Source organism: Denticeps clupeoides, chromosome 5 (genome assembly GCF_900700375.1).
Source record: "Denticeps clupeoides chromosome 5, fDenClu1.1, whole genome shotgun sequence".
In the NCBI taxonomy this organism is placed as follows: Eukaryota; Metazoa; Chordata; class Actinopteri; order Clupeiformes; family Denticipitidae; genus Denticeps; species Denticeps clupeoides.
The window spans coordinates 7,943,535-7,964,909 of record NC_041711.1 but is presented as its reverse complement, the minus strand read 5'-3'; the positions used below and the strand labels follow the sequence as shown (position 1 = coordinate 7,964,909).

Genomic DNA, 21,375 nt, shown 5'->3' with positions numbered 1-21,375 from the left:
CGATCATACAAAAATAAACATGTAATATATATTTATCTGATCTAATTAAATCTAATTCAGGCTAAAAAGAAACAATATGTCAAGGAAGTTGCAAATATTTAGACTTCAAAACATTATGGATGACTTAAAAACCCTCAGCATATATTCTGATTTCTGGTTTGCTGTTATCTTAGACCTGCCAACACAATATGAATTGCTTTCAAAGATTACTTTTTATTTACATGTAACCATACACTCATCAAGAGTGTCTTAAAATAAGAGCATCTTTTAATATATATATATATATATATAGTATAGTATTAAATAAATATTAAATAAGAAAATACTATTAAAGTGTACAGGTCTTAAATAAATTGGTATGTAGTGGAAATACTAGCATATTGCCAACAACTACATAAATTAAAATTAATATTAACATTACATGGCCTGGTCTAGCCAATAGCATTATATCACCTACTGATTTAAAGATAGTATATAAGATTGGTCAAATTTGGACACACAAATGCTTGGCACATAAATTAATGCTGCGTCTGAAATCGCATACTACATGGAGGAGATGCAGGAATCCCACATTTTCTACCTCTGAGAGTAGCTGGTCACTCCATGCAATGTACTCAATAATTGCCCATGTTATTTTCAAAGCACATGGATTGTCTCTGGCATTTTCTCTCGTCTTGCAAGAGTTTACTGCAGCGGGCACTCTGCGCCTGTGATTAACCCCTTACACGCCGCTGAAAGACCGTGTAAGGGGTTTTAACGAGTACTTTAGAAAATGTTGTATCGGTGCATCCCTACTATGAATTCGGACATACTACTCGCCTCGCATACAGTTTTTCACATACAATATATTGTGTGGTGGCGGAGCCCGGCCAATGAGTTGGGACCAGCATGCCTTGAGGGTGAGATACGTGCCGATGGGACGGGATGCCCGGGGACTGCAAATAGTTAACCATGTTATGGGTAAATGTGTTCTTTAAGGGTTCGAGATTTGTGTGTTGTGGGGATATAATGTAGCGTGTGCAAGGGGAGAAACTTTGCACCGGGACGTAGTTGTGTAGGTCTGGAGGAGTAGAAGAGGAGACGTAAAATCCGGAGGAGTAGGTAATGGCTGATGGCTCCACCTACTGGCTTCCGTTCAATATAAAGCGTTATTCCGAAACAGTCTTGATGGTGCCGATTTCTCCTTTCCTGACCTCGCAGTGACAACTCGTCACAATAGTATATAGTATGAGATTTCGAACGCAGCATAAATTTCATTTATCGCCACTCTTTGCGATACAGATATTGCATATACTAATATCGAGATAAAGATAATTTAGCGATATATCGATAAATAGCCCTAACCAATAAAAATATTAGTTACAAATTGTGTGAATTTACGTGTTTGTAGTCAAAATCACAATAAATGTGTAACCAATTTTTACATTATGACATTTCGCTTATTGAAAATAAAGAATAATAGTAATAATAAAATATATATATTTTTTTTTGGCAAATCAAAGTAAGGACTACAACTGTCCTGCAGTTTCTCTGCACAATGGATATGTGCCTGCTTTCTCATTGTGTTTCAGCATGTGTCTGCAGGCTTTTCAAGCATGAATAAGGTCAGCTTTTGCTGACTAGTTACATATAATTACGTTTTTTTTTTTTTTAAACTATTTTTACAGAATGCAATATGCTTTGTTGCAGTGGCTGAGGCTGGAAAAATTTTGGCTCTGTTAGCCAATAATTAATTATAAATAAGTCATTTTTTGTAATTATATGTCTAGAAAAAGCCGTAACTAATAAAATTGGAAAAAGTTAAGGAAATAAACTTCAGTTTATGCTAAAATGTAACTTATTCAAATTACATTTTTAATATAACTATGACTCCAAGATATACCAAAAAAAAAAAAAAAAAAAAAAAGGCCAATCAATTCTCAGTATTTTATGACACACTCATTAAATTGAAAACCCCATATTAACAATTAAAATAAAAGTTAAAGTGATAATTTAGCACCCCAAACCAGATTTAGGATTCATTCAAACACAGAAACAAAAACTTCAAAACCATATAATTTATTTATTTATATATTTCTATATAACATTTTACTCATAAAAAACAAAAGCAAAATCAGTGCTTTCTCTGACAAGCCAGGCTGGACTGGTTATTGGGCAACTTCTTAAAAAGGACACTGTTGGACAAATGTAGGCAAAGCATAAATCATATCAGCAGATAACCGGAATCAGTAAAGTAAAATGACAATTGTTGTTATAATAAAAACATGGTCTGGGCACTACAGTTCAGTGAAAAACTGAATCTTGAAATAAATGAGACCACACTGTTACAAAAAGTAGACCAATGGGACAAATGTCACAATAATAATTCAGCCTTATTGTGTGATGTTTTGTATTTGTAAAAAGTATATATAATATACTTATAATAATTGATCTTAAATGTGTTATTATACCAAGTTCACCAGGGAAATTATGGCCGCTACTCTGTATCATGAAATGATCATAATACAAATAAATTCTAAACAAGGGATTTCAAACTATTATACTCTTTGAAAATAAAGCCATATAAACAGCAGCAAAGTGATAAGTGTTGGCCTGTGTTATTTTGGTATGAAATGAGACTGATTGCAAACGCAAAAAGCAGAATAGTAGAAAAAGAGAGAGAGGTAGGCCCTGGATGTAAACAGAAAATGAGATTCTTGTATTTGACACTTTACTCTGTCTGAACAAAAGTGAAAACTGCAAAATGGCCACAGAACTTCAACAGCTCACCAAAAGAAACATGCAATCAAAATGCTTAAAAAAAAAAAGGTTAAAAGAAAAAAAAAGAGGTAGTTTATGTCATGGCAGAAGTTGAAGGTCTTTGTTTAAGAGAAATGTGCCCAAAATGAAGTACACGTTTTGGTCAATTCCCTGAGCGTGATTCTTCATGAGACGCAATTGTGTAGATCTGAATCTGAATACACAAAGCTTACACACAGGGACTGTACTGGGATTGTGCTAAACAGTTTAATTGAAACTCATTCAGTATGGACTAACTGGATCTCGAGGCCATTTTACTCGATTCTCCTCGGTAAATAATGAACCATCGTTTCTATTTGATTTCTGAACACAGACTTTGGAGAGAGATAATGCTTTGTACGTCACACACGTACACAGCAGTTACAGTCCAGATCTTACAAAATTTGTCTGGCAAGAATCCATAACAGGTAATCCATAATCTCTTTCAGATGAAAATGCAAGCAGTAGCAGCCGTGTGGAACATCAATGACCTGTGGTGTCGAAATATAAAAGTATTATAAGTATTTTATTATTATTTCTTCTCGTTCTTATTTATGCACCACAAAGCTGCAGAATTCATAAAAGTTTGTTGGACCCAATGAAGACATAATTCATGTATCAATATTTTGTAAATATATAGTTAAAGATCTATTGGTTCTCTGACCAATCCTACATCTAACAGACACACAATACATTGATAATAGAAAAACCCAACTATTAAAAACTAGCAGCAAGTTTCACTACATTTGATCAATATTTAATCAAACCTGGTTAGAACACACTGTAATAATTATTTGGTGTGTTTTTTTTCTCTCTAGTGATTGTAAGTTAATAATTATTGAGTGATTTAACCTCAACCCAAGTGTAAAGCTGTTTGCACACCATGTTAAATGGCACCACAGTTAATTCCGGCCCGGCATTGTCATTGGCTGAGAAGAATCTTCACTAGAAGAAGGATCACCCTCCTTCCCAGTGATAATTATCACACCAGCTATTAAAGACCCAGACAGGTAAACGGAGGTAAAAATGTGGTAAAACATTGAGAGATCCGGCATAGATTCTCATGGTGTAAATAAATCACATGTAGCATTGCTTTACTTGCAAATTAGTGAGCACAATGCCAACATTATTACATTATTAACATTCAAATTATCCTTAGTCTACTGCGATGTTACCATTGGCTATTTGTCAGCTGCATAAAAATGAATCCAACTGAAAATGAATATGGTGGGGTGGGGAGCTCCGACCGAATAGATAAGAGTCAGTGTAGTCTCCTCTCCCTTGCCATCGCACACTGCCAGCTTAGAGACGGAGAGGGAGACACCCGCTCAACGTGTTGGGTGGCAGCATGGGGCTGAGATCACAGCACACACATGGGTGATCGCGTACATTCAAGACAGTGGAAAACAGAGGGAGTTTTTACCAGCAGCCGATACTTACAAAGCACGACTAGATTACAGACGACCCTGATTGAGTCCCAGCCTGACAGGCACTCATCAGTGTATTCAACAAGGGGCATGGGGGTTAGAAACTCTGGCCAATCTGGTCAGAATGGTGGTAAAAGAGAGCCATCTGGGGGAGAGACCAGAAATAAAAAAAAAAATATGTGCAGCATGGTTGATGCGTATTACAAAATGCTGACCCACTTCACAACTCCAGCTTCACAAAGGTCATAGAGAAACGATGGCATCAAAAAAGGGTGGTAGTAGCCTAGAGGGTAACACAATCGCCTATGACCCAGAAGACCCAGGTTCAAATCCCACTTACTACCAATTTTGTCCCTGAGCAAGAAAAGTAACCCTAAGTTGCTCCAGGGAGACTGTCCCTGTAATTACTGATTGTAAGTCGCTCTGGATAAGGGCATCTGATAAATGCTGTAAATGTAAATAGACTTGCAGTGGATGCAGATATATAAAAGATGTGATAACTAGTCCATAATTAGTGCTGAGTTTTTAAGACCTCGGCTAAGGGGAAAAAACCTGACCACCCCCAGCTTTGCTTTATTGCTAAAAAGCTTTAGGTATAATGTCTGTTATGCTTGTTTAAAACATGCCCATTTATTTAAATGGATCAACAAAGCAATTTAATTAAAAATATGAAATAAATTTTTGTCATTGTGACAAACTGCAGTTCAACGTGACAAAAATGTGCTTTAAACTCTGCATCAGCCTTAGTGAGCAGTGAGCAGCCATGAAAGGTGCCAGGGAGCAGTGAGTGGGGATGGTACCTGGATCAGGGGACCTCAGTGGTACCTTGGCAGTTTGGGATTCGAACCCAACTTTTCGGTTACGAGTCTTTATCCCCAAGGCCCATGAAAAAGTAATGAAAACTTTGATCCAACAAGGTAAACACTAAAAATATAAAAATATGAAATTTAAAAAAGCAAAGCTGAAAGCAGTGATGTGTTTTCCCATTTTATACTCAAATATGGTGGAGGTATAAAAAAGTAACCAAAATTCAAGCCAAACTGCTCATTTAAACAGCCATATAAAATTTGCATTGGAAAAATCAGGAAGGATGTAGGAAAAAAATCTGAGCATCGTTGTGGTCCATGTAAGATCCTTTCTCACTTTTCGCCAACATTTTCTATTTTCAGGAATTGTGAATGGGGTCTGCATGTGTAGCTGTTAAACTGTCACTGTAATAAATGGACACTAAACATCATTTGGCTTCCAAGGTTTGCCTTTTTGTGATGTGAAAACCCACAAGAAAAAACATCCATAAAAAAAATAAAATTCTCCACTAGTCTCCTATTCCAGGTTCGCCACTGAAGATTACATAAGGGACACAGAAGATGGCAACATCTGAATAAAGTCCTGTTCCTTGTCACATTCGCAGTGTGCCATGTTTAGAAAATTTGAGCCAGTAGTGCTGCATTCTTTCGAGTTGCTGCTGAAATGGCATCTGAGGTAGGCTGTTGGAAAGTGGAACCAGTTCGATTGGGAAAGCAGTAGGAGGGCGTCAGGACGTCTTCCGCCGGCGTGCTGAGGCTGGCTTCTGAGGGCGGTCCTCGGAGGAGCTGGAGGACTTGCTGAGGGGAGACGTGTCCTGAGTGGAGCTGGCCTCAGGGGTGTGGGAGCTCAGTGTCTGGCTGGAGGTAGAGGCATGCTGTCTAGTGCTGAGTCTTCCCTGAGTGACAGTGGGTGGTGTGGATGCCCGGAGAGGACAGTGGGCCACCATGTGAGAAACACTCTGGCAGTAGTGGCACTTCTTTGGCAGGGGTGGGAGAGTGCATTCTTTAGCATGATGGTCCAGACCTCCACAATTGTAACATCTTGGAACAGAACTAAGAAAAAAAAAAAGAAAAAAAATAATAATACATTTACAGGTTTCATTGCCTTTCCTTTATGCATTAAAATACTTTTAATTTAACTGATAAACTGCAAGGATCAATAAAGGTTTTCCATTTTGTGATTATTCTGAGTTTGTGCTGGTTGCTTGGTGATTACACATGACTGGGTTTTAATGTCTTTCTACGTTACTAAAAGTAATTGAAATAATAATAAAAGGGAGTTTCCACGATCAATCGCAATTGTGCTGCACATGTTGCCCCCATTGTCTTTTTTAAGCAACTGTTATTGCTTGGATATAAAAACAATGCTGCTTCAAGAGCAAGATATGAAACATCTTTTTGATTCCTACACAAGTAATATTATTTCATTACATTCAAAATAATAATAAAAGGGAGTTTCCACGATCAATCGCAATTGTGCTGCACATGTTGCCCCCATTGTCTTTTTTAAGCAACTGTTATTGCTTGGATATAAAAACAATGCTGCTTCAAGAGCAAGATATGAAACATCTTTTTGATTCCTACACAAGTAATATTATTTCATTACATTCAATTCAGTTGTACAAATGTACAATTAAAGTAGCCAAATTCAAGCCAAACTGCTCATTTAAACCTTCATATAAAAATTGCATCAGAAAAATCAGGAAGGATCTTGGAAAAATCTGAGCATCATTGTAGTCCATGTAAGACTGTGCAAACATTCAGAAATCAAAAGCAGCATAGGTTTTGGTACTGTTGTATTTCTGGTTTTGAGACTATTTGTTTGTTGTCTCTGTTTCAACACTGTTTGGTCTCGATCTCGTCGAAGGGATGGGGAAAGAAAAAAGGGGAAAAAAAAAAAAAAACGCTTCCTCACAGAACAGTAACGTTATTTATTTGAAACCAGTCAAATGCCTTTATTTTAAAAACGTTATATTGTAACACTGGGACAATGTCTGCATTGACCAGGCATCTGGAGAGAAAACGCCATGAAAAGTAAGCTAACTAAGTACAATGTCGTGAACTAGCTCTGCTTTAAGTGCCATGAAAAAAAATAAATATAAATATAACTCATCACTGCTTGTTTTTTTTAGGAATTCAGACAAAATCTTTTTCATGAGAAGGCATCGATACACCTGTTAAAATACACAACAAAAGGTTTTAACTTGTCATAAGAATCAATGTGCCAAACATATTTGTCACTTTGAGAAGTACAGTTTACCATTTAAGCCTGTATGCTGACCCCTCAGAATCCAACTCTGCTACTATGATTCCAACTTCTTTTTTGCTTTAAGGCCATTTTCTCTGCACTTTTCCCCCCAGACCTTGTAATTGTTCCTGGATCAAGTCAATACCACAACATATGTCTGTGTAGTCCTTCCATTGGCTAAGCCTGTTATTTTGCAAGATGCGCAGTCCATTTGATCACAATGCAGTGTCTATGTGTATGACATTCCAAAATTAAAATAAAACATGATTAAATTGAGTCCTCTCAATCATGAGGTGTGTATCTTAAGTTTGTAAATGAATTGAGTAAATTATTTCAAATAAAAGTTCATGGTCCCCGCACACTACCCTTTGTTAAGTCGTTAACTGTAGCTTAGTCAACTAGCATTTGTCTTACTAATTTGATACATTTTCTTCTAGCAAATGTATGTAAGAGGGTCAGTGAACATTTGAGAGCCAAATGTCCATTGTCTTCAATTCAAAGCAAGGGATCATTACATATCCATATTCTTATCTTACCCAAGGCCTCTGTCCCTGGTGTAAGAGACTTAATATGAACATATTTCTGGTGCGTTCCATCTCTTTCCCTTGATGACGTCTTATAAAAGTGTTATAGGACTGTTTTGCTGAGAATATTATTTTCAATCAGGCATAACTATGCAACTATGACAAATTTAGGAGATTTAAAATGAGAAACATATAGACAATATAAATGAAAGGATAACATGAATTTGAATTTTAACGAGTTATGGACTGTTTACAGCAATGCCTTTTTTCTCTAAAGTTGATCTGAGTAATGTGATGTCCTTGAGTAATTGTAGCCCTAGTATATTGTTGGTCTTGGTACCCTCAAGTCTCAGCAGTGTCTTGGTTTCAGTTTATATGGTCTTGACTACAACACTAGGTGTGGGTGGATGTGTCCAAATTTGTACTCTAGACAATCGTTTAATGTCTTCATTATCAGTTTATGATGCTGATATGATGTCGATGAATACTGAACAATCTTATATTTCACCAGGAGATGGCAGCACTTTGACTTTCTATGGTGCACAGAACACAGACTCAGCCGCAGCCTACCGCAACATACATTTAGTAAAAATAGAATTATAATATGGGCAGGTCCATTAATTAAATTATTTATATTTGTATATATGCTTTACATAAATAACCTTATATTTAAAAGGTCTATTCAGCTTCGGTTGTATATTATTGGTTTCATTTGATCAGTTTTACTGCGCAAACACATCATACATATACTATAGAAATCTGTTCGCTTGGTTTAGACAAGCAAGGAAAATGCTGCGAGATCAATAAGCAGTTATGCTGCAGAATTTATATTGTTGGTCTGAATCTAGGGCCACAATAGACTGTTGCATCTCTTCTCTCGTTTTCAGTTTACACCTCTGATATAGAAACAATATTGTTAAATAAGCAAATAATATGCCTCTGGTTGTGGTTTTCTCCCTATTTGTCTAAACAAATTCAGCAAGGAACTTGCAAATCAAACAATTTATTAATAAAATGAAGCAACTGATATTTAAAACCAGAAACCCCTCCCACTTCCAGCTCTTCACATTGATGATCAGACAGTGAAAGTAGTCAAGAGTTTAAAATTGAATGACTACTTTAAATTCAGAACATGGAGACAGTTTGGTGTCAATAAATGTATATTAATAGTGTTCATTAGCTTGAATGGACTGACAGAGAACCTGTCAGTGGTGGTGAGCTGACAGTCTACCACTGAATGTTTTGTGGAACATGGCTGTGTGCATAAATAGAGAAGAATTGTTATCCCTTTCATTATAAAATCTCTCCCCTCAGGTCAAATTTACAGAAAATCATTTTTCACCCCGAAGGCAATAAAACAGCAGGAAACTTTGGCATGTAATGGGACCTGCATATTAAGGATGTAATGGTACTCCAAATACAGTTTGGTCCAAACCTTTTTAGCTTTTATGGGTGGGGATATAAATACACCAAAGCAAAATCAAAACCAATAATTCTATTAAGTAATGGAAAATATAGCACAAATGTAACCAGTCAGTCCCAAAGACAGGTCCTTGGCCCCTGCTCACGTCTCCCATACATCACAAGTGTGATCTCAGTTATAGACATCCTGAGAAAACGACCAAATCCAAACATGATGGATGAGCTTAGAGAGATATTCCAGCCATACAGCCTGTTTCAACATCTGAAATCAGGCAAAAGAATCATGGTCAGGACTGAGAGACTCATAAGGACACAGAACCAGGACATGCCACCACACCTCACACCCCAGCCACCTGAGCACACAGTCAATGCACACCGCACTGTAGTTAGGAATCCCTACACTGTTAGTCCATTTTTACTTCATATTCACTTTCTGCTACATACTCTGACAGTAAAAATCTGCTTGCATTTTACTAGCCTTATTCCCCTTTTATTCCATTTGATTTATTTTTTTTTTTTCATATTTTATATTGGTTCAGGATGCATTTCACTGCATGTTGTAAAATCTTGAAAGTAACATAATACATAAGCTGCAGTATTATCTGACAAATGAAAAATGAGTTAACCAATGAAAGGAGCTGCACTGCTGTCTATCCCGTTTCTGTCTTCTGGAAATCACGCAACAAAGACATTAGCATTGCGCATTCAGCCACACAGGACACCACACATGCACACACTGAGTCACATGACCTGTCCTTTATACATGTGCTTCCATGGGAATCAACACGAATGGCTAATGTTTTCCTGCAGTACCACTCAGCATCCATTACGAGTAAAAAACAATATATTTAATGCTCATATCCACAGCCACTTCCACTCAGAGGATCTATACAGCCATCCTACAGTCAGAAGGACAGTCCAGGTGTCCTGCAGGGTTGTTGCGTGTGGAGACAGAGCCGGTCGGTCCATACAGGCAGTAATCCTGTCAATACTCCGCACCCTTCATCAGCTGTCGCTGGAGGAATCCATGCTTCCACTTCCGCGTGGTTGACTGCGTGGCTTGCAGGGGGTCCCCTCATGCTGGCATCTTCAATTAGAACGCGGGACCAGAGGGGGAGGGCACTGGAATTCGGGTCCCATCCCCCACTCTCACCCTATAGCCTATACCACACCAGTCCAAACCAAAACAAAAGAAAAGACAGCCAATAACAGGCTGCGTCATCAGATTAACCTGCAACACCCTTTTACCTATACCTTTTTCTTTTTAATTATGCTCTTTTTGGTGACTGATCTGGACAATGGTCAGGTTTCCATGTACACAAGGGCTATGGTGTTGTGCATACATAGTAAAGCCGGACACCCCAGACATGGCGAAAATGAAGAAGGAGAAAGAAAAAAAAACAGAATAAGACAGACACTACATTTCTAACACTAATTCACCTGTGTGAACCTGTGTGCCATATGATGCCAGTCAAAATAAGCAGCCAAAAAGAGCACCGGGGCCTTCAAAAGAACCACCGAAATAGCAACAATTTAGCAGGGCCAGAGCTTCCTCATACAATATTGTGATAAAACCATGGCAACCGGCATGGACCCTACAGAGCAGCAGGCTGATTGGAGGAGCTCGCTGAATCACTGATGGCTCAGGACAGCCAAAGCAGTAAAAAAAAAAAGGTTCTGTCTCAGAGAAACACAAAAGTAGCAGCTGACGTTTTACAAAATACTTACTAATGTCTCCTTTATTACTTTATCACAAACCTATAATATAAAAATATAGTAATTCTGAGCACACACACATAAACATTGGTATTAGGTTGGTACTGCACACGTTTCAGTTAGGATTATTAAGAAAGGGAACAGCATTTATAGTAAACTAGTGACACACTGATCACCCAGACTCACCGATCTCCCTTTTGCTTTCGCTTGTGCGCCACACTTTTCCCTTTGGGTCTCCTTTCATTGCCAAGGCAAGGGCCACCTCCTGGCCCTGTCACCCACAGGGACTCCAGGCCCTTGGAGGATTTCTGAAAAGTGAACTCCACAGGCTCGCCCTCCCTCAGGCTGCGGAAGCCCTCCATGTGCAGCTTACTCTGAGAGAAGAAGGTGAAGAACGGGCTTTTACAAGATTATGATTATGGGGGGGAATAGTATATAGTGCTGCCTGATGAATTAATGAACAAATGTTATTAGCACACATGCATAAATCAGAACCAATATTACACAGCGCAACTGTGATCACACCAATTTTGCATTATATTCAACAAGAAACACCTTGAAGATGGGGGACATTTTAATACAGCTAATGAGAATATTTAAATCAATGCAATGTAATTAGGAGAAACAGTCCATACAATATCACCCACACATACGCTTCCTCATTTAATTAAATGTCAAAACGCACGGCATGCAGGGCATAGAATATTCACAACGCTGCCGTGATGTAATCTGCGTGCAGGGACCCTTTTCAAATAACAATAAAGGATGTCCGGAAGCTTGTGTTACATAAGTTGTTCTACTCCTGATTAAGGATACAAAGACTTTATCTTCTTCTTAAAAAGAAGCGCAGATTCGATTCGGCTTATGCCTGTCAAGCAGATTTCAATATTCTACAGAAGCAACATGCATGATCTCATTTGAAAGAAATGGATAATGGCATTAGAAATTAAAATATGAAGCTAACTCGTACTTTACATGATTAAATAAACATTTAGTCAAGTCATAATTCCAATTGAGGTTTGCAATTATATTACAATTGATTTCAGCATGGGACACACTCATAAAGCTAAAATGAAGTTATAATAAAAGTGTGTGTGTATATATAAGTCAGAGAATCTGAAAAACATAAAAGCTTCTAACAATATTAATGTAATAATCGAAACAAGGAATTATGCAAATTAATCACAGCTTAAAATTTTTTGTACATAGACCATATTTGAACATTTATATATAGGATTAGGGTTATATACTAATGAATTAATTTCAGAAAAATGGTCAGTCATGTCTTTTTGAAGAGGGAAAAAAAAAAAAAAGTACCATGTCCATTTTTTCTAAATTTTTATTTGGGTTCATTTTGGGTTTAAAAAGTTTCTGAAAACTGTGCATTTACATTAGAATTAAAATACTAGAAAAAATGCACAAAGCTTTTCTGAAACTTTCTAATTATACTTTGTAATAAAAAAATAGAAAAAAAAATACTAGAAAAAAAAAAAAAAAAAAAGTTGGTTGGCCTAGCGGGTAAGGAAACATACCCGTAATATGAAGGTTGCTAGCTCAAATCCCGAGCCATGAGCAAGGGACCATCCCCACACTGCTCCCTGGGCACCTGTCATGGCTGCCCACTAAGAGCGATTGTTAAAAGCAGAGGACATTTCACTGTGTCACAGTGTGCTGCGCTGCAGTGTTTCACAATGACAGTCACATCACTTTCAAAATGACAGTCATTACCAAAAACCTTGTGATTTTTTCTGTAACATATGCAACTAAATTAAATGAATAAATGCTATATTTATAAAAATAAACAAACAAACAATAATTTATGAATTAGTTGCATCCCATTTGGAGATACAAAGCTGCTATTAATTATTGCAAATGTATTAAATAGTACAATTCGAATTTAGGTGCTTGAACATTTAGTCCGCTATGTGCAGCTAAAAATAACTAAATCTCAACCTGACTGACCACCTTAAATTAGTTTTGTAGATGACTATACAAGAAACGAGAGCAAGGTATTAAAAACAGTGTAAATGGAAACTACGTATGGGAATGGCAAGAATCATTTTCTGATAAACACTAGTCTTATCTTGAGTCCTGCAGTATTATCTGATGCAGCTTCCTCCTCAGACACCTGCGCTGGGGACATGGACGTGCTCCATACTCGCACCTTGGCCCTGGCGTGTGCCTTTTGATCTTAAGCCCTGGGCCAGTCTCCGCTTGATGAGCAGCCATTTTGGCTGTTTTGGGCTGGGGGTGGGCTGGACAGAGGGAGGGGTCGAGGGCCTGAATGGAGGAGTGGGGGGTTGAGGGACGACAGCGCCTTTGTTGAATTATGAGGGGAGGGGAGAGAAAAAAGGAATGCTCCTGGAAGAAGCGTTTCCTAAAAACCGAATAAATGTCCTAATCCCAGAAAACAGGTCAGTAAATGAAGAGTTGAGTCACATTTCAGCCACAGCATCAGAACCTGAACGTTTAGCTCATGTTATTGTAAAATGAATTTTAGGAAAATAACCCCAAAACATAAATTAAAAAAAAAAAAAAAAAAAAAAAAAAAAAAAGGAATGGTATGCCAATACCCCCATTCAAGTGGTGAAATGGCTCTGCAGCATCCAGCAAACCAAATGAAATCATTTTATAGAAATATAAAATGAGTCCTAGTCGTATACTGTTACTCAGTAAAAAAAAAAAAAAAAAAAAAATCTGATTTATAGACTCCTTTTCAAGAAACAATTACATTTGCTATTCCATAAACGCAGGGACTAAAGTTGCTTGCAGAGCTCAGAAAAAATATTGTCTGATGTTGTCCCTGTGTAGAGTACAGAAGGTTTTTTTTTTTTTTTTTTTTTTTTAATTTAATGTTTTGGGGTTATTTTCCTAAAATTCATGTTGATGTGTAATCTTTTTATATTTTGTATAAATGCACCATGGTGGGTCTGTGTGAAACCGCATTTCAAGACACTGTATACTGTTGTATTGACAAACCTCTCTTGGAAAAAAGGCACTAAACATGAAATGGAGATAGCAAAATGGCTACTATATATTTTTTTTTTATTAAAAACAGAAACAGATTTCATGAAAAACAATCCCAGCAGTGATGCAATGATGACACAAAAGACAAAAGCAGGAGACAGTGCAGTCATATAGAACACACATCCCCTCCTGCTTCCTATAGAAAAAATCACTTCAACCATCTATAGATGACTCAAGAGGAAGTCACGTGAGCAGAAGGTATTTTCCCCTTTCTCGCCTCTTTAGCAAGTTAAGAAAGAAGAGAGAAACAAAAGGGAAGGGTGGGGCTTGCATGCCAAATAGTGAACCGGTGGCTTGATTGTTAATCTGACTGGGGGCCATTTTCACCATAGCAGAAAACCCTACACCTTCATCCAGAAGTCTAGATAATAATAATTTTAAAAATACATAAAAACACTGAAAATCCACAAAATCTCCCAGATATCACCACAGGGGGAAAATGGAACCTAGAAACATGACCCTTCAAACACAGGAACACAGAACACAGGCAACAACTCCAACTTTTTGTCTTTGGAGTATCAGCTCAAAGCTGCCAAGAGAGCAGTCCTCCACAAAAACTCAACACAATACCCTCAGACTTCACTGATGGTCACACGGCACAACCTGCATCACAACACACACACACAACCTGGAATACGTTCCCCAGAAAACTTGCGTTAAGAAACTAGTGAAGGGCTGAACGTGAATGTACAACACACCGAGAGAAGTGGGGCTTTCTAAAAAGGAAGTCATCTGTCCGGATGCCTGATCAAAGGGGTCAACACCTTTGACCCAGAGAATTTCTGAGGAGCATGTAGACCCCCACCTCAGGGGTCACCACAACGGGAGCGAGGAAAGAAGGAAGTGGAGATGCAAACGAAAGACTATAGAGCCTTTATCTCAGTTTGGCATAAAAAAAAAAAAACCTCAACCTTTACCTAATGAAATAAAACCATCAGTAAACATGGGAATATGGGATTTTATACAGTCTGCATGATGTGAAATCACACATTTCTGGACACTAGAAGACAGGTCCCCGTCAGGCTGCTGGCCTGCGGGAGAACATGTGTTTACTTGCATGTGGGGAACAATTGCTCTGGGTGGGAGGAGCCTATTCATCCACCATCTCTCTTCATCCCTGCATTTAACCCCAGCTTATTCACATCTCCTTACCCATTTATTTAAGCCTGCCTCCATATACCTCCTAAACCCACCACACATCACAAGAGAGGCAGGCTGAAGCTGATCACAATCACAGTCAACGCGAATCGCAGCAGCATTTCAGGAAATATCGGCAACTGTGTGACGTGGTGCGTGGAGCCTAAAAGGGATTTCACACACACACACGCCAGGCCCAGAATACGCGACGCAGCGCCTTGGTCTCCCAGCGTTCCGCGCGGCGGCAGAGACGCCAACTTACTTGGTGGACGAAGACGTCCAGGGGAGGATCCACGGGACAACCCTCCCGGCTGGTCATGGCCAGAAAGCCGAAGCCCATCCGCACGTTGAACCACTTGCAGTGGCCTGCTCCGCGCACGCAGTCCTCCGCCTTACCGCCTCCTGCAATAAAAAGCAGAAAACGGGGTGCTGTCACCTCGCGGCGCCGCGGACTGAGGAGGAGGAGGAGCACGTGTCGGATGAAGAAAACGTGTTGAGCGCCACCGACAGGTGTGCGTCGGGGCTCCGGACCCCGCCGGAATGCTGGATCACCTTCGGCCATGTTCCTCCTCTGCCGATCCCCCGCGCCAAACTTCGGAGATCAAACTTTGCGTGTGTAAACGGGCTGCTGCTCTGCATCAAGCCGACAGCCCGCGTTCCTGCGACCATAATTCACTTCTCTGCGCGTCTCATGCGTCTCTTCTCTCCCACCTCCTCGCTCTGGAGCCCGATTCACACGTGACTTTGCCAATTACACGCTTTCTGGCGACTAATTTCCCTCTTCGAATCGTCGCCGAGGTGGGCGGGGTCAGCGGAGAGCGGGGCGGGGCCTGTCGGGGAACGGAGAACACGGGCAGCCAATCGTCGTTGAACACCGGCGCTCATGGAGTGCTCCACAACACAGCCCGCGTTCCTGCAGCCCAAACCCAGCCGGTGACAACCATCATTAACGCCACTTCGTGGTTTCTAGAACATTCGAGAGTCAGAAGAATGAGTAAGGGACGCATTACTTTCGTACACTTTTGCATCAAATGATATGTCTAATTGAAAAGATCCAAGGTTCCTTTAACAAATCACACAACTAACTAATATAAGCAAGCTATAAGCTATTTATTTTTTATTCGTTGAACTATATTGCATGAACTTTAATATTTGGATGGCTGCTGGAACAACAACGTTTCTCCTAAATCCAAAACCAGACTATGCAAGCACCTTTACGATGGCGAGGCACATCCGACCGACGCCGAATTTCTGGTCTTAGTCCTCGGAGATCACGTGGCATCGCGGAACCCCGATAAAAAGAACCCGGACCAGAAACCGAAGGTCCTGACATTCTTTCGCCGTCTTCAACCGTAAATGTCCTAAATGGAAAATAGCTCTCCAACATCTCATCTTCTCGCAGCTTACTGCGTACGTCCAAGCAGCAGAACCCGCCTGATTCCCTGGTCCGAGGCCGACACCATCCACCCACTCACCCACCCACCCCAGCGCCGTCTGCGGGACCCCTTCCCCCTAAAAATAGAACCAACGCTAGCGGTAAATACGCACACCCGGGGCCGGTAACGTTACCCGCGGAGAAACCGCCCGTGGTCGCAAACCTTAAGTTAGGCGGAGCTACAAGGTGGCCCTGGGTTATCCAAGGCCACTCCAAGACTGAAACCTCCAAAAACTGCTTCTCCATCTCCATTCATCCAGGACATGAAACTAGTCAATTTAGAGGTAAACATATATTTCCAGATGGATTATTACGCATATATATACACGCATATTGGGCGGCTAGACACTTTTCGTCAACCCTCACAATTTCTAACGAAGTCAGAAAACGCCACGTCAGTATCAGGACGAAATAGGAGGATTTTAAAAATAAAAACCTGGCCACGAGGAGACCGCTGATTTCTGGGTGGGGGCAGGGTGGGACGTGGACAGCATTGTTCGTTCTCTGGAAATCCTGCATTCAGATCGACTCTCTCGTCGTCACAGAACACAGACACGAAAAGACCAATTAAAGAGTTTTTCCTCGCCGGGAACGGGGTAAGGCCGTGGATCGTCTCTTAACGAATGCAACCAAATTCAGCACGCGTGAAGCAAAATATTCTGCTCTGAAAACGCAGAACTTGGACAACATAGGGATATGGAATATAAATGTCGTACAGCAGAACGAGTGCCCTTTTACTGGCTTTATTTTGGGCGCATGAACTTTATTAAAATGTTCCGATTTTTTTGCGGGGAAAAAAAAACTAACGGCCTGACATAAGTGATATTTTAAGCTTGAACTAATAGCCCTTTTAGTTGTCGATTTCTCAATTAATTCATCTCGAGGAGCAGAAACAAGCATTAACGCTAGGAAGAGATGGAAAATCCGCACAACTACGAAAAGTGGCAAAAAGCAATATTTGTTCAAAAGAATGAACAAAAAACATTGTTTTACAACTTAACGCTGCCGTTCTGATCGAGTGGCTTACGTCAGCTTTGGTCGTGTGACGTCACAGAAGAAGCGACAGTACACAGGCGGGCGGACGAGTCGGTCGAATTAGATTTGCGGGTGAGAGTCGCCCCGTCGGGCTCTCCTGCCTTCACCACCACCTTCATATGAGTTAATACCACCGGTGGGGGGACGCACTGACCTGTGCTTGCCTGTTCAAGCTGCCGTGCGCTCATGCTCCATCCGGGACCTGGAGAAGGCAAAGAGGGTTTATTTCCAATTAATTCACAATTTACACTTCCGAAAATAATGCACGTACGTTGTCTTTATAGTTTGTGCACTATTCATTGCCCACATTTACAATAACAGGGTGAAAACATTATTACTTTATTATAAAATAAATAAACCAACATAACGTATGAAGCTCAATTTCATTATTTAAAAATTAAGTGCACTGTGTGTAATCTGTGGTCTTTGGTGGTGACAGGTTTAGAATTGAGTCTATAGAAAGGTCATTAGAATTATAATTATTCTAAATATATGCTTCAGGGGGACTTTGTTCAACTTGCTGCTCACAGGTCGTCCTGTTGTGGGACATTGTTTTGTGTTTCCCACATTAGTCTCAAACATTCCTTTCTCTTGTTTTGAGAAGAAGAAACAAGGTTCTAACAGCAGTTCTTCATAATAACGATCTACTCTATAATTAGCCAGTTAACTTAAATGTTTAATTCCAATGAAATGTTGCATTCTGATTTAGGTTTCATACACGTATGGGTCATTTTAATTATAATCAACGGCCGAATTTGCACAATTATTTTCTATTTACTTGTAACCTGGTGTTACGCCCCCTCGCGTCCAAACCTGGCCACCCTATTAAAGTTGGTTGTAGCGTAGATTCGTTCGCACAACATTTGATTTTCAGAGCAACCTTGCAGATAATTATTAATCGTTATCCTGAATGTGCTATGGTTAAAATAAAACGATTACGCGATTTCCCCGGCACTAATCAAAGAAAAGCCCGCTGGGTTACGACCAATGGAAGCCCACATTTTACAGCCTACGTCTGAACCCGGAAGAAGAAAGGGGAGCTGCAACGCTATGTTGCCAAATACGCTTGTTTTAAACGGCATCTTTCATAAGGCGTCGCTGAATGTGTTTTGGAGCTTGTTTCCTAATCATTTAAAATGTCGTTGACTCTTTCCAAGAATAGAAAGATACTGTCGCGAAGTGTTGAAGGATGTCGGAACAGACTGCACTTTGACCGTTTTTTTTATTTGCGCGGGTTTATTTAGAGAGGAGTCGATGCGTGTTTCTGGTGCAAGACCTGGCAACCCCGCCAAACGCATCTCTCCTGTGGAGAAAGTGTATCTTGTGGCCATTTCCGCAAAGCTCTGCGTGTTGCGCTCTTCGCGCGTCATGATAACGCGCTTCTCCGATCAGAAAACTTACCTCTTTTTGACCTTGGCTGGCGTTAACAGGGTCATTTGGCGCGGTTAAAGGAGAAACGTGAGAGAAACGTGGGCCAGCGGCCAGTGCGCGCTGCAGACGCCCGCTGTCGCTGTCGCCGAGTCCTCGCGCAGTTCTCACCTGTACCCGCAACGCTGCGCGCCATTGGCTGTCCCGCGGAGCAGCGCCAAATTGGAACAGGGCGCAGCTGCTTTTATCGGACAGACTTCCTGCTGGTTTGTCATCTGCCCCCGCCCGCCCCGGATCCGGGATTTTTATATTATGTTGTTTTATATATATGTCGTTTTTGGAATTGACTTTATTTGAAACTGGCAGCGTATATGAGAAGCAGAATATTTACTTCACTTTCATCCATTTTATGTAGTTATTATTTCAGTTATGCTTTGACTCAGGATAATTGTAAAAGGGACCGAATATGATGCTACTTTAGGCCCTTGAAATGAGAATATATTCGCCGCGAAGTCTTTGCGCCCCCATGTGGTTGTTTTCGGAAGAACGCTGATAAAAGGCTTCCTCCGAATAAGTAATTTTTTCATTCACTTCATTTGTAATAATGCAGATGTGTGTATTACTAATGAGATTGCATCAAGGTAACATTTTGTCAACACATTTGATGCCATGAAATAATCAGAATTATTTCAGAAGATAAAACACATATTGGGTTCAGGAAATGATTATACATGAAATGTGACCGCTGATATCTAATACGAGCACAATTTAAAGATATAAAACTTCAAGCGTTCTACAGTTAAATACAAATAATGATTTTTCTGCCCCATGGGCATGTTAAGAACAATGTTTCCCTATAAACATGTAATAATTACTTGAAATGTATTATATGTACATTATGTATTTATATCTTACGTTATTTGTTATAGGTATATTTGTGGCATTAATAATTTAATGTTTACCATTTCAATTAATTTTTTCATTTAATTTAAATGTATGTCATTAAAAGCATATAGTCTTTAGCATAAATGCATGTCAACATTTAGATATTACAGATAATACAATAAATATTTCTCACTCCTAATCGATTTTTTTTATATTTTGTAGGTTTTTACATGTCATCACATCTTCTAGGATTCTGTCAATTAAATCCAGATAAACAACATACTTAAAAGAAATTCAGTAAAACCTAATAATTACAAAAGTTATTAAAATGGACTTCATTTAAACTGTGGTTGTGTGTTTCATCCAGTTGCTGTTAATCATTTATGACAGTGGCTGTCAGCACGTTTGGTTTTAATGCACATGTGCAGTTGATAAGTGAGTCCCAGCCCTGACAATGCACCTGTTTTTATTCATTGATGTGACCTTAGCAGCATGTAGATTTAAAAGGAACTACTGAAAGAATGCACAAATAAAGAACGGGGCAGTGGTGACCAAGCGGTTAAGGAAAAGGCCCCGTCTTGAGGTGCCTCTGAGAAAAGTACCGTCCCCACACCCCCTAAGGGTGATGGGTTAAAACAGAGGACACATTTCGTTCACTGTGTGCTTTGCTGCAGTGTTTCACAATGACAATCACTTCACTTTCATGAGCCCGTAACGATTGACTGATGGTTGCCCACTGCTCACTAAGGGTGACAGAAGACACATTTTACATTCACCGTGTGCTGTGTCTTACAATGACAATCACTTCACTTTCACTACAAATGCTTCTCCCACTCCAGGTTACTATGAAGCAGATCTCCTGCCTTAATGAACGGACTGGGACAGTAACGTGGCGCCCTCTCCTGGTCTGTTGCAGCTGATTCCACTTGCATGCATCTTGAGACGTTTTTTTGTGCTGCAAACCGAAATCTCATTCTGAACGATGAAGAAGCCCACATTTTCACCTGCTCTGATATCCAGTTTATTACTGCAGTTATATACACTACCATTCAAAGGTTTGTATGCACCTACTCTGTGGCTGTTATGGAGACTAAGATGGATCCATTTTGAAGATTCCAAAGCAAGAACCATATTTAGTATTAGAAAGTGAAGAATGTTTGATGAATCTGTTATTTTTTCTCTTTTAACCTTAATCTCTTTTTACCTTCATAGCTGCTTTGTTCACTATTGTCAACACCAGAAGCCGCTTGATAAGATGCTAATTAACATGAGTGAATGATAAGACAGTGTTCAGTAAAACCTTCAGGACTGTTGGAAACCGTCCCTGATTTCTAACGTAAGGTGGTGGAGAGAAGACACGAGTGTAAAATGCTGCCATCAGGTTGTTGTTTATTGAATAACCTTAAGTGTTTTGTGTTTTGTTCTATAATGTAAAAAAGCAAGACCGATAAACGAGTAGGTACCTTTGACTGGTAGTGTAAATGGAATTGCTAATTGTTATGAAAATACTTCCTTAAAATGTTTGCGCAAAATGCTTTATACATTGCATTGTATTACGATTCTACAG

General features: G+C 39.7%; 1 protein-coding gene across 1 annotated transcript; it reads right to left on the bottom strand.

The window, feature by feature from the left end:
• Positions 1-4,980: 4,980 nt before the first annotated feature.
• On the bottom strand, positions 4,981-15,647 carry LOC114789853 (protein lin-28 homolog A-like). The gene is made up of 3 exons (XM_028979260.1): positions 15,348-15,647; positions 11,108-11,295; positions 4,981-6,064 (listed from the first exon to the last, which is right to left on the bottom strand). Exons 1-3 carry the CDS (start codon positions 15,645-15,647, stop codon positions 5,740-5,742), a joined length of 813 nt encoding a protein of 270 aa, XP_028835093.1. The 3' UTR covers positions 4,981-5,739.
• Between the last annotated feature and the right edge of the window lie 5,728 nt (positions 15,648-21,375).

Coding starts and splice junctions, on each gene's coding strand:
- LOC114789853 (XM_028979260.1), bottom strand. CDS start 15,647: ATGGCCGAAGGTGATCCAGCATTCCGGCGGGGTCCGGAGCCCCGACGC. Junction 11,296..15,347: donor TGGACGTCTTCGTCCACCAA/GTAAGTTGGCGT, acceptor TTCTTCTCTCAG/AGTAAGCTGCACATGGAGGG. Junction 6,065..11,107: donor CGAAAGCAAAAGGGAGATCG/GTGAGTCTGGGT, acceptor TTTTTTTCTTAG/TTCTGTTCCAAGATGTTACA.